General features: G+C 40.0%; 1 protein-coding gene across 1 annotated transcript in view; it reads left to right on the plus strand.

The window, feature by feature from the left end:
- Window positions 1-1691: 1691 nt before the first annotated feature.
- The window catches only part of CCDC150 (coiled-coil domain containing 150), an 87063-nt gene continuing 74349 nt past the window's right edge, over window positions 1692-14405 (plus strand). The window contains exons 1-5 of the mRNA XM_056111966.1: window positions 1692-2030; window positions 6854-7017; window positions 8095-8315; window positions 8443-8621; window positions 11057-11125. Of these exons, the coding sequence (XP_055967941.1) occupies window positions 1692-2030; window positions 6854-7017; window positions 8095-8315; window positions 8443-8621; window positions 11057-11125 (972 nt within the window). The remainder of the gene's footprint in view (window positions 2031-6853; window positions 7018-8094; window positions 8316-8442; window positions 8622-11056; window positions 11126-14405) is intronic.

Raw genomic sequence — 14405 nt, forward strand, 5'->3', positions numbered from 1 at the left:
CTCAATTACTAAAGAGTAGTTCGTTAACAAATGAACTGGCTCACAGAGTGATTTCCAAATTTCTCTAATGTTGTAATTGCCTAATATAAGTTCTTATATGATTTACCAAATGGGTGTACAGAAGAAAAGGGGGAACAAATGTACATTTAATCAGTTTATCACCCTGACTTAACATGGAGACTCAAGGAAACTATGAAGCTCATGGTTTGTATTTGGAGTATAAATACAAATTTCTCATCTCCACATACAATCCACATTGCAAAAGAAAATATACAAACTGAGAGAATAATTTATTCCCTGCATGGGCACTCTAAACTACTTTCCTTGAAAAGTGTTAGAGTTTTGTTTGTTTTGACCTTTCATTTGGACAATGTAAGAAATCAATCTCAGTGCTCATTTGTGTTTCATCAAATGAGCTGCTTAATGAGTGTATCTCAGCTGTGGTTTGGTGGACACGGCCTCAGAAGATTAACAGAATAACCAGATTAATTCAGCCACCTGCTAAGCAACAGGTCTCCTCTCTCTCTGCTTTCATTGTTCTGAGGGCTGAAGTGATTTTCAACTATACCCCATAGAGGAAGTGTGGTGTAACTTGTCTTCTATCCAGCAGCGCTTCTCTGGATAGGAAGCACTATCCAGAGTGGATTTGCAAATGAGTGCAAGTACACACTTTTGAAAGAAAACCACCCCCCAAAAGGCTATCGTTTTATTTTCTAATGCTCTCTCCTTTTTACTTAGTCATAATTATTTACTGCCTGACAAAACTGGAAGAAATAAATTATGCTGAGCATATTCCTTGTGTTTAACTCTGGTCATCACGGACAAAGTAGAGGAGGGGCTTGGTTATTAGTTGAAGGAGAATTTTTTCCCTTAAGATTTGTTTAATTCAATCACTGTGAGATAGACCCTACAAAGCTGCTCATGATTAGGTTTTAGTTTTATAAGATGCTCCAACCCCATCCCTCCACCAGCATATATTTCCCAACAGTGTCCCCAGCTTCCCTCCCAATCATGCCCCCCACTTTACTTCTCTCTCTCCTCTTTCTCTTCCTAGTCTCTCTCTGTGTCTCTCTCTCTTCGTCTCTCTCTGTGTCTGTCTGTCTGTCTGTCTCTCTGTCTCTCTCTCTCTTCCTACCCTTTTGGGCGTTGTGGTTTGCAACAGGTACTGAAAGATGATCGTGTATATCCCTTTACCTTTAGCATTTTTTTTTTCCTTTTTGGGTCACACCTAGCAATGCTCAGGGCTGACTCCTGGCTCCGCACTCAGGAATCATTCCTGGCGATGCTCAGGGGACCATATGGGATGCTGGGAATCGAACCCAGGTCCTCTGCGTGCAAGGCAAACGCCCTACCCACTGTGCTATCACTCCAGCCCCTAGCATTGTTTTTTAAAACCACTTTTCGTGCTGCATAACAAATTTCATGCTCCATAACAAAATGTGTTACCATAACAAAATGTGTTTGCTATCCTTTAGAAAGTATTTGATACCGACTGAAACAAAACACACACACACACACACACACACCCTGATCTTGGTCTCTCACCTACTCTGGGTATGGAATACATATATATTATTCGCCAAATTACCCCCAAAGTCTCACGTTCACTGAGTTGAGACTTGTAACTGCCAAATGGGCCGAAGTGGGCCATCGGGTAGGGCAGGGAGAGGAGGGAGGCGGGCGTGAGCGGGATGAAACTACATATCCCAGCGTGCCTTGCCCACGAGCACAATGGAGCCCCGTCGTCATCCGGTCACGGGGCTGGGCGTTCCGTGTGCGCGGCGACTTCAGGCCTGGGTCCCTCCCTAGCGGAGGGCCCTCCCGGGGTGGGAAAGCCGCGGTTCCCGGCATGCCCTGCCACAGCCGCGCCTGCGTACTGGAGCAACTGCAGCGGGGAGCGGGTTGTTTTAAAGCGCTGTCGTAGTTCCAGGGAAACTGGCCCGCCTGCAGCCGGCCGCAGCTCCAGGCGGCCAGATGGATTGTGGGGTGAGGCTGCCGTGCCGCGGGCCCGGGGTGGGCCGGGAGCCCAGGTTCGGAGCCCCCTGGGAGAGAGTCAGCTGTTTGGTCCTGGTCCCCGCCCCGTGCGGACTGCGGGCTCGTCCTCTGGATCCCTGGAACCCCGGTTTATGCGGGGAAACACGTTTGGGGGCGAAGTTTGCATTGGCCTGAGTCTTCTCGCGGGCGGAGGGGCCCCTCCTGCTACGACGCCTTTTCCTTATGTGTTGTTGGAGGTTGCAGGTTTTCTGGGAAAGCCTGTTTTCCAGAATTTTCTGTGAAAAGCAGGGGCTTACATTTTTTTTTTTTTGAGAGAGTTTTTGGTTTTGTTTTGCATATGGTTTTTTTTTTTCCTCCTAAAGCCTGAGAAGCGTCAGTGGAGATCAAATTAGGTGGACCTGACTGATGAAGCAAATCAAACAGGCACCCAAACAATTATAGACTGTATTTGCAGCTTAGGAAGCAATTTAGTTGGTTTTTCATTTTTGTTGGCGGAGGGAGGTATGTGTGCTCACACCCTATAAAACAAGTGTAAATATTTTATGCAGATCATAAATACCTTAGGGAAATATCAAGGGAAGATTAGATGTGAGCAACTGGGTGGCAAAAAAAAAAAAAGTATTAGGTGCATTCCATTTAGAATTTTGTGGGGAAACTGGTACCTCGTTTCCTGTTCAGATTTTGTTTCTTTTTCAAAGATGAGCTTTTGTTGTAGTGGACCAGCCCAGGTTGAATCTGCTGTAACAAGTTGCTACAGAAAAATTTCCTTCCCTGACACCTGCAGCATCACTTTATCACTTTATTTCTCCATCATTTGCCTGGTACTATACACATCAGTACAAAGCCCTTTTACTGCTTGCTAAAAAGTGAATAAATGAAAATTAATTTAAATTTAATTAAATTGGATTTTGGGCCACACTTAGCTGTGCTTAGGACTTCCTACTGATTAGTGCTAAGGGATCACTCCTGGTAGTGCAGAGCTCGGGCCCAAGCTGGGATTGGTAGAGTGCCAAGCAAGCATTTTACCTGTTTGCTATCATTCTACAGCCCCAAATAAATTTTCTCATCAAAGCAGAATTTGGAGGGTAGTAATTTATTTATTTTTTTTTGTGGGGGTGAGTTATTCTGAATATATGTGGCCTTTTCCTTGTTTCTTAACCGTTAGTGATCCTGGTGTTTTGTTTATATTTAAGGTTGGCAGAAAGAGCCAGGGGTGTGTGGTTCCTACACACAGGAAGCCCAGGTTTGATCCCCAGCACCACAAATAAAAAATAAGGCTGAGTGAGAACCCTTGGAGCTCTGGGCATCTTATGAGGGAAGGAAAGAACGGTACTTTCATTTTTGTCCTTTTCATTAGAAAAACAAATGTGTGCCCAGAAGTTACTTGCAAATATAGGCGGAAAGTCTCATTGGCTCAGAATGTGTCAGATGGATGTGCCAGCTGCAAGGAGAATATGGGAAGAAGAACTTTTCAACTTATTTTGGGACAAGGACACAGACAACTGTCAAGGATCTTTTTCATACTTTTCTCTCCAGTCCAGGCCTAGTATATTTTTAGGTTAGCAGCAATGGGTGGCCAAAAGTGGAATGGAGTGTATACCCTTGTGAAGTTTCTCCATTGTTGTCTCTTTCTTTTCTTCCCATCTTGCATTAGCGGTCTCACTTCGCAGCCAGTGCTGGTGGGACTGTGGTAAAAGGAACTTTCATTGATTATTGGTGATATTGTCTAGTTCAGCCTCTATGGAAGGCAGTAAAGAAATTATCCAAGAAAAAAAAAAGGAAGAAAACCCTCATACAACCTAGTGATTGATGTCTATATCCCAAACATAAAAACAATCCAAAGAGAAATGCATTCCTATTTATTGCAGCACTTAGTAAAATCCCATTAAGACATGTAAACTATTCAAATGTTCCATAACAGAAGAATGGATAAAGAAATTGTGGTACATATATATATAAAGAAGCTATGGTATATATATATATATATATATATATATATGGAATCTAAAAAAATCCAATTTCATTGAAACAATAGAATGGTGTCTGCCAATGTATATGTATGTGTATATATATACAACAGTATAAAATCATGAAAATTATGAAGTTATGCAGTTCACAACCACATGGATGAACTACAGCATTCATTTTAAGTGAAATAAATGAAATAAGTCAGAGGAAAAAGAACAAATACCAGATGATCTCACTCATTTGTGGAATATGAAGAGACAAAACAAGGAAATAGACAATATTGACAAACCCTTGGTTTTGGGTTACAAAATTTATAAACAGGGGAGGGTAGGGAAAAATCACAATGGAAGTGACATAGGGACTCTAGTGAAGGTTCCCGGGCACACTGGTGGTGGTGAGGTACAGTAATTTTGTACATTGATACTACAAACTATTCAAGCCACCTAAAATATAGTAATTTTAAAAAGACAGTGTTTCATACCATAGCATAAAATAAATCCTGGTCAGAAGTTCTACAAAATAAGAATAAAAATTAATTTTTATTCTTCCATATACATTACCCTATTTCCTTCTCTCCCCACCTCTTGGCAGACAGCATTCTATTCTGTTTCAATGAAATTGGATGTTTTTCGATTCCACATTATAAGTGATATCATACAGTGATTTACTTCAGTTAATTTCCCTTAACATAATACCCTAAAGATCCATCCATGTCACAAGTGATAGGATTTCTTTTTGTTGGTTGGCTACTAGTCTTGTACGCATGTGCCACAATTTATCCATTCATTTGTTAAACTTAGATTGTTTCCATTACTTGAAAATAGGTTTGCAGATAATTGCAAACTGATTTCAGTTCCTTTCTATGTATACATACACATATACACATACACACCCATGAGTGGGATTGCTGGTCATGTGATGGCTTAAGGGTTTTTAAAAAATTGTGTATTAAGGCATAGCAATTTATTGTTTTTCATATTTGAGTTTCAGTCATACAACCTTCCAACACCAATCCCACCAGTGTCAGCTTCCCTCCACCAATGTCCTTAGGTCATCTCCGCCTTCTGTAAGCTGCCTTCTTGAATGGAACATTTTAAAGTTTGATTGTTGTAGTTTTGATCTCATTCTTCAGTGTTGTTGGCACTGTGGCACACACACATACATCTATATATTATGAATAAATTATACATTATATATTATATTTAACGTATGCCACAGCTTTACACTACTGTGCTCAAGTCCTCTGCCTCTGTTGCCTCCCTTTTGCCTCATTACTTCCCCTCTTTGATTTCTTTCCTTCTCTACTTCTTGGTTCAGTAATCTAGGGTCAGGGGTAATTTAGATAGCCCTGTTGATAGTTTATATTCCAATGTTATATTTTTCTATATACCACAGATAAGTGAGATCATCTGGTATTTGTCCTTCACTTAACATGATATTTTTCCAGTTCCATCCAAGTTGCAGAGGATTGCATGATTTCATCATCCCTTGCAGCTGCCTGGTATTGCATTGTGTATGTATACTACACTTTCATTACCCACACATCCTCTGTTGTGGAACACCTAGGTTGATTCCATATCCTAGTTTCTCTGCTAAGTGCTACAATGAATAATGGTGTGTATATGTCTTTTCAGATAATTTTTTTCACATCCTGGTGGTAGATATCTAGACGTGGAATTGCTGGGTGATATGACAACTGTATTTTTACTTTTCCAAAAAATCTCCATACTGTTTTCCTTAGGGGCTGAGCCAGACAACAATCCCTCCAGTGATAGTTTAAGTTTTTAAGTAACCTCCATATTCTATATTGCTTTGTCATGAGTGTACCATTTTACAATCCCACCAACACTATGTAAAGGTTTCACTTTCTCCACCTCTTCACCAAACTTTATTGTCTTTTTGATAATAACCATTGTAACAGGTGTAAAGTGATGTCTCATTGTAGTTTTGATTCACATTTCACTAGTGACTAGTGAGCTCTTGAGCCTCTGGGAATTGAACCTGGGTCGGCAGTGTGCAAGGCAAATGCCCTACCCACTGTACTATCGCTCCAGCCCCTTGTGCCTCATTTTTGTGTGTGGTTTTATTGTTGTTTGATTTGGGGCCATACCTGGAAGTGCTCAGGACTGTCTCTTTGCTCAGAGATCGCTCCTGGCAGTGCTTGAGGGACCACATGCAGGAAAGGGAGTAAATTGGGATCAATCTACTTGTGTGCAAGGCAAGCCCTTTACCTCCTTAATCTCTCAGGATTGAGTTGGTTTTCATTGACCTATTAGCTACTTGTCTGCTTTTATTCAAGTGTCCATTAATGTTCTTGCCCATATTCACTTAAATTATTAACTTTATTGCTATTGGGTTGATTGAGTTCTTTCTACATTTTTCATATTAGCCCCTTATGAGCTATATGGTTTTCAAATATTTCCTCCCATCCCATAGGTTGCCCTTTTAAATAAGAAGTTCTCATCTAATGTATAGCCTGGTAACTATAGTTAATAATATGGTATATGTATACTTGAAAGCTTCTGAGAACAGATGTTTAAGCATTATCACTCAATTAAGATAATGGATATGTCGTTGAGATTTTAATTAAAATAATTACCTTTATCTAAATGGGTCATAGCTCTGCTTCATGTCATCTTTACTGTGATTTTGACACATAGAGCTGCTCCTATGTTTACCTCATGGAGATAAAAGAGGTAGTGAATAACAAAATTGACCTTTAAAGGTCCCACCTACATTCAATTAACCAAAAGAGGACACCTGGCCATTCTTTAGTTGTTATGTAGCCCTTTTCTTTAGGAATATAAATATAATATTCCCACAGGAAGGAAAATTTAGTGTTTTAAATATAATAGAATATAGCACAATTAAAGTGTGAATTTAATTGTAGGTACACATGGAAACAGTTATGTCCAGATCGGTCCTCTCTCCAACCCATGTCAATGCTACAGCTTCTGAAACAGTCACGGTACTTCAGCAAAGGATGAGAATAGTTGAGGAACAGACCAGTTCTCTGAGGAATGACTTAATAATGTTTGACCTTGATGATAAAAGGTAAAAAAGGAAAAACAATAAAGCTAGATAAAAATAAAACAGGATTTTGTAGGTTGAGGAGTCTTACTTCACTGAATATTAATGAGGAGTCATATTGTGGATGGTTTGGCAGGTAGGTATTTAGAAAAGGTTGATAACTAATTTTCTGTTTGAAAAGATTTGCAACTTTGTGATCCTGTAATAAAGCTAAAACTATTTTCCTAAAGTGTGTTAATTTTTAAAAGCTTTTGTAATCTATTTACTTTTAACACTCCATTAAAAATAAAAATGCATTTTTGTGTGTAATTAAAATAATTTTGGTTCTTATTTTTGAAAATAAAAAAATTTTTCTTGATAATAAGGACATCTAAATTTGATTTGTGCCATTAATATGGTTTTTATTATACTTCCTAGACTTGCTATAAATGAAAAGAGGTTTTAAGTATTAAAAAATATTATAAATTTAGAATTAAATACTAAAAAAATATTTTATTCTTCTAAGGAAATTGTTGTCATGAATTAACAATGACCTAAGGAATCTGTGTACTTAAGCAACTGATATAAAAAGTTTAATGGCATAATTTTCTGTTAAGTTGCATATGTAATTCCTAAATGTCTCACTAAGACCTAAAAATATGGTTGCTATTATAGCACCAATGATATAAATAACTTCAGCAGTAAAGGATCAATTTATTCCAATGTTAAATATATTGGAAACAAAGTGAGAACATTTATTATGACATTTAAAATTTTTCTAAAACATGGATATATTGTCTCCTTGCTAATTCTAATTCTTAGATATAGCATTTAACATGTTTTACCTATCACTTGTTTTTATATAAAAAAAAGTTAACAAAAAATTTGGATTACAACAAACCATTAAAAAGTAATCTTTACCTATCTTACAATGGTTTCATCCTATTTACCTAATAGTGCTCTTTATGTTTAAGTTTGGAAATGATAACAGGTAAAGATGTTTTTATCTAGGAAATCAAATTTTTATTTCAATAGAAATTCTACATGGACTCTGTAATGAAAATTACTAATTGTACACATTGCATTGCATAACAATGTTATTATATTGAAATCTTTTTACAGAGGCCACATGGAAACTCCAAAATGTATAGAAGAACCCATGAATCCCGGTATCATTTCTGCTAAACAGAATGGAATAATTTGTTCAGGAAAAGCAGATATTTTATGGAAGAACTGTGAGTTTCTGGTAAATCGAATGTGCCATCTGGAAAGCCTCATTCAGTCCTTGAAGATGAACATTTTTCGCCTACAAACTGAAAAGGAATTGAATCCACAAAAAACAGGTATTGGGTGGATAAAATCTGAAGTTGGGCTTGTTACAGGGTGCCTGATTAATTTAAAAGGACTTTTTTCCCCTTTATGAACAAATTTTTCCCTGATTCTCTGACATAATGATCTCCTGTGTGGTAGCTTTTCTGAAAGAGCGACTGAATATAATACAGGAGGAGCATTCCAAGGACCTGAAGTTGTTGCATCTTGAAGTGATAAATCTGCGCAAGCAACTGAGAGATGTAAAAGAGGAAGAAGACAGAGCACAAGATAAAGTACAAAGGCTGACTGCTACGTTGGAGATTGCCTCAGAGACAAAGGTTTGAATCCAGAGCTCTGAAATACAGATTCACTTTGGTTAGCTGGAAAAAGCAATATACCCACAAAAGTGATTTTTGAAAATAGGTGATAGTGATATATAAGAAGTCTTGGCATTTGAAATGTACCTACATTGATAACATGATTTTTTATGTGATGGCAGTATTTCTAGAATCCTTCTCATGTAAAAAATGACTGTGTGAACTTAGGCCATGAAATTGTGTTGCTTAAGAAGTGATACATTGGCGGGAGAGCAGTAATAGCATGATAGAGAAAAACATGGGCATAGAAAAAGTACAGTAGTGTCTTGATTGTGAATATTTTAGGGTAATTTTTGTGTTCAAGTTATTTTAGGGGAAATACTTATCTAGATTAGGATAAGTGGACTTCAAAAAGGGGTAGGACTTGAGCTGAAGGTTTGTGTAGAGATAGGACATTTGAAGGAACACAGATGGCTCAAACAAGTCAAAGAGAAAAGAATGATCAGTGACCTAATTCTCCCACAAACCAGACAATATAATAAATGTTAACTATGTTATTTGTTTTAATTTTTGAAAAACTTCATAATATTGGATATGTCCCATATTAATCAGAATACTGGGGCTCAGAGAGAAGTCACTTCTGCAAGTTCACACTTGCTTGTTTTCTTCTTGTAATGTAAGCTTGAATATAGAATTTCCATGGGGTGCACTGGGAACAGATTCATAAACTAGTGTGATATTAGTGAGGATTTCTATGTGAAAAACAAGTTGACTATGAGTTACATTATAAAGAATCTCAAAATTAAGAGTACTTAGTGATTGAACCTGAGCCTATATAGAATGATTAAAGTTTTTATAAGGAAGTGTCACAATAAAAATAGAAAAATTAATCTGGCAGTAGTATATGGGTATTAGTTATAGGGGACAAGTTGGATATAAAGAAACTGGTAAGGAACCATTAATAGCAAGAGGCTTTATTAAATTCAACCTAAGATTGTGACATTTAAAAATGGTTTTTGTTTGTTTGGGTCCACACCTGGTGGTGCTCAGGGCTTACTCCTGGCTCCGCAATCAGGGATCACTTCTGGTGCACTCAGGGAATCATAGGGTTGCTGGGGATTGATCATGCACAGTCCTGGATCAGCCATATTCAAGGCAAACACACTGCCTGCTGTACCATCACTCCAGCATCAGGACTGGACATTTTGAAAAGAAATGGATGCTAGAATATGGTATAGATAGGAGCTTAAGATAAGGATAGAAGCAAAGATGATTTCATCTCAGATTGTAGTGCCATTAATAATAAATAAGAATTAATGATGGGAACTATGCTTTTATCAAAGAAGATAGTATTTGAAGCTAGTAGAAAGAGTACTTAAAAAAATAGGAATAATCTTTTTTTCTAAAAAAGATTACTTTTAGAAGAAAAATCTGTATATTACCACTTCATCCGGGATATAAAGAAACTGGTAAGGAACTTAAAAAATAGGAATAGTTGGGGCTGGAGCGATAGCACAGCGGGTAGGGCTTTTGCCTTGCACACAGCCAACATGGCCGACCCAGGTTCGATTCCCAGCATCCCATATGGTCCCCTGAGCACCGCCAGGAGTAATTCCTGAGTTCATGAGCCAGGCGTAACCCCTGAGCATCGCCGGGTGTGACCCAAAAAGAAAAAAAATAGGAATAATCTTTTTTTCTAAAAAAGATTGCTTTTAGAAGAAAAATCTGTCTATTACCAGTTCATCCTGTTATTAAATTTTACATAGGATGTGAATATAAATAATTACTTTTTATGGCCTAAAAGAGGAGAAATAATAGAACTAATGAATCAAAGTATTAAAATAGCTTGGATATATCATTGTAATAATTATTTCAATCACTGTCCTCCCGTTGTTCATCGATTTGCTCGAGTGGTCCCAGTAACATCTCCATTGTGACAACTGTTAACTGTGTTTGGCATTTCGAATATGTCACAGGTAGCTTGCCAGGCTTTGCCCCGCGGGTGAGATACTCTCGGTAGCTTGCCAGGCACTCCGAGAGGGGCGGAGGAATTGAACTCGGGTTGGCCATGTTGGCCGCTTTTAAGGCAAATGCCCTACTCACTGTGCTATTGCTCTAACCCAATTATTTCAATATCCAATAATATGTATTTTTAATCAAATTCAGAATAGCATTTATAGATTGCCAGAAAAACATTTTTTTTTTGGCTTTTTGGATCATACTTGGTGATGCTCAGGGGTTACTTCTGGCTCTGTACTCAGGAATGACTCCTGGCATTGCTTGGGGAACCTTTAGGGATGCCAGGGATCAAACCCTAGTAGTTTGAATGCAAGGCAAATGCCTACCTGCTCTAATATCACTCTGGCCCATAAACATATAGATTTTAACTCATACCTATATACAATTTTTCCCCTATAATTCAGGTGTTTTAAAACATTGTTTTCTTCTAATTTTAGAAGAATGCAGCCATTATAGAAGAAGAACTTAAGACTACAAAACGTAAAATGAACCTTAAAATTCAGGAGGTAAGATGAAGATGCTAGAGGGGAAGAGCAGACTGAAAGAGAAAAGGGACCACAAATTTGGTACCTGAACAAAAAATGTGAACCTAGGGTGGGAATTCTCTGATTACAATGGATTTGCAGATCATCAGTTTTATACTGGCACTTGCCAAGATGAACACAGACTCAGTCAGGTCTCTGTGCTACCACACTGTGTTTTGCCACTTTTGGTGCTAGAAGGGAACCACTTTTTGTGACATGGGCTAGGTCCAATAGCATCAGAGTCTTGACTTCAAGTCAATAGGCTTGTCTTCTCAACTGTCATGGCCTAGTGCCACCTGCTACCAGACAGATTCCTGTTAAGCAGTTAGACTTTTCAGACAGATTCCTGTTAAGCAGTTAGACTTTTTTTTTTTTATAATTTATTTCTTTATTGAATCACTGTGGGAAAAGTTACAGAGCTTTCGGGTTTAGGTCTCAGTCATGTAAATATCAAACACATTTCCCTTTACCAATACTTATTTTTAACCGCGAACCCCAATAGAACCCCACCTCCCACCCCTCCCAATTCCTGTGAGGCAGTTGAGTTCTAGTTAATACTCTATCTAAGCAGTTAGACTTTTCACAGAATTCATTTTTGGGGGGGTATTGTATCTAAAGAGCTAAAGGGTCTCAAGATTTTTTAAGCCCAACAAGAAATAGAGCAACCACACCCGACCTGTTCTGAGAACAGCCATTCCTGAGGTGCACAACACATAGCAAGATGCCCACCTGAACTCTTCTCAGCAGTATGTGTGTGTGTATATGAGGGGGTGGGGATGTCTCAATAGTAGTCACAACTTCACCCCTACAGACTGACAGTCTCAACTTCCCTTAACATGCCCATAGCCTCAACTCCAAATAGGCCTTACCCTTCAAGTTCCAGCTGTTGAATCACTGAATCACTTAAGTGATTCAGTGATTCACTTAACTCCCGTTAGTCGTCGATTTGCTCGAGCGGGCGCCAGTAATGTCTCCGTTTGTCCCTGTCGCGTGCTAGTGTAGCCCAATGGCATCTGTTCGCTCTGGGATCATGAAGAGCCTCAAACCGATCGTTCATGATCTTGACGAAGAAGTATGACCATCTGGTAGGTGGGCGGCCACGCAGTCTCTTGACATCCCGTGGAATCCAATCAGTAACAGCTCTAGTCCAATGGTCGTCTTTAAATCTCATTACGTGACCAGCCCATCTGATTTTCGACAGCTTGGCAAATGAGACAGCATCCCTGATCCTTGATCGTCGACGGATGTCAGAACTCCGGATTCGTTCTCTCATTTGAGTGAAACGTGATATTCCAAGCATAGCTCTTTCTATTCTTCTTTGGGAGACCTGAATGGCATTCTCATCTTGTTTACGTAGGGCCCAGGTCTCTGAGGCATATGTTAATGCAGGAAGAACAGTGGAATCAAAGAGATGTGCCCGGAGCCGGAGGTTCTTCGTCCTCTTAGCTATTGCTTCGACGTTCTTGAAGGCGTTCCAAGCCGCTCTCTTCCTCCTGCGCAGCTCGGGTGCCAGGTCATTTGTCATGTTGACCTCTCGACCTAGGTACACATAGCTGTTGCATTCGGAGATGGTCGTTCCATTGAGAGCAAATGGGGCGTCAGGAACAAGGCTGTTTCTCATAAACATTGTCTTCGTAAGATTCAGCTGTAGTCCTGCCTTTCCACACTCACGGTCAAAGTCGGCCAGCATTTGTGCCGCTTGGCTGATGTTTGGTGTTATTAAAACAATGTCATCAGCAAAGCGGAGGTGGTGTAGTTGCCGACCATCTATCTTCACTCCCATTCCTTCCCATTCCAGTCGTCGCATGATGTTCTCGAGGGTGGCACTGAAGAGTTTTGGTGAAATGGTATCACCCTGCCGCACCCCTCTCTTGACATCAACGATCACTTCTTTGTAGGATGGTGAGATCCTGGTAGTGAATCCGTAATACAGCTCACGGAGGATCCTGATGTATTGGGCTTGAATGCCCTGATTGGCTAGGGCTTCAATGACCGCTTCCGTCTCAACAGAATCAAAGGCCTTCTTTAAATCAATGAACGTTAAGCAGAGCGGCATCTTGAACTCCCGAGAAACCTCAATGAGCTTGGTTACCGTGTGGATATGGTCGATGGTGCTGAATCCTTTGCGGAACCCTGCTTGCTCGCATGGTTGTCCTTCATCTAGTGTTCTGCCAATCCTATTCAGGATGACTCGAGTGAACAGCTTGTAGATGACAGACAATAGGCAGATCGGGTGATAGTTGCCAATGTCATGGATGTCTCCCTTCTTGAACAGTAGTACGGTCCTGCTGGTTTTCCATTGGGACGGAACCTTGCATTCAGACAGGTAGCGAGTGAAGAGCCGAGCCAGTGTATTGATGAGTACTGACGGCAGGTTCTTCAGGTGTTCAGGTCTGACCTTGTCAGGGCCGGGTGCTGTTTGTTTCTTTACCGACGAAATGGCGTGTTGAATTTCGGAAGGGAGAATGTTGGGAACGACATACCCATCCTGTGGAATTTGGTATGTTGGCAAGTGGACATGGCTATCGAAGAGATTTGAGTAGAAGTCATGGATAATCTTCTCCATTGCCGTTCTGGAGGATGTGATGGATCCATCAGGACGTCGGAGGGCAGTCATCTTGGTCTTATAGTTGGCGAAGGACAGGCGGGCATTACGAATACTTTTCCCAGCTTCTGCCGCATCTACCAGTACTTCTGCTCTTCTCTCTTTGAGATCTTCCTTGATCGCATCTCTGCACTGCTTTGCAAGCTCGGACGTTAGCTTGCGGTTGCCTGAGGCATGCGCCAAACCACGCTGGCGAATTAGCTCAAGAGTTTTCGAAGATAGGTGACTTTTTGTGGCTATCTCTCTCTTGGCGTTCCTCGCACATTCATGGAGGTGCTGAACCAGTCGATCGTATTCCTCGTCAATGTTGTCAACAATGGCATCTTCCCATGTTGCCGCAATAGTACCAAAGAGTTCCCAGTTGGTGGTCATTGATGAAAGAGAAATTGAGAAGTTCTACATGGAGCTAGAGAAGTTCTATAAAGAAGACCACACCTTCTACAAGATCATTGTGGGTGATTTTAATGCCAAGATAGGACCGAGAAGATCAGCTGAAGAACTTCATATTGGGACCCATGGCCTAGAATGGAACGAACAGGGTGAGAGACTGTCTGAGTTCATCATGTCGACCAAGACCATTCATGGTAATTCACAGTTCCAGAAGGCAGAATCTAAACGATGGACATGGGAGTCTCCCGGTGGACGATTCCACAACGA

The sequence above is a fragment of the Sorex fumeus genome, unplaced genomic scaffold (assembly GCF_029834395.1).
Source record: "Sorex fumeus unplaced genomic scaffold, SorFum_2.1 ptg000014l, whole genome shotgun sequence".
Lineage (NCBI taxonomy): Eukaryota > Metazoa > Chordata > Mammalia > Eulipotyphla > Soricidae > Sorex > Sorex fumeus.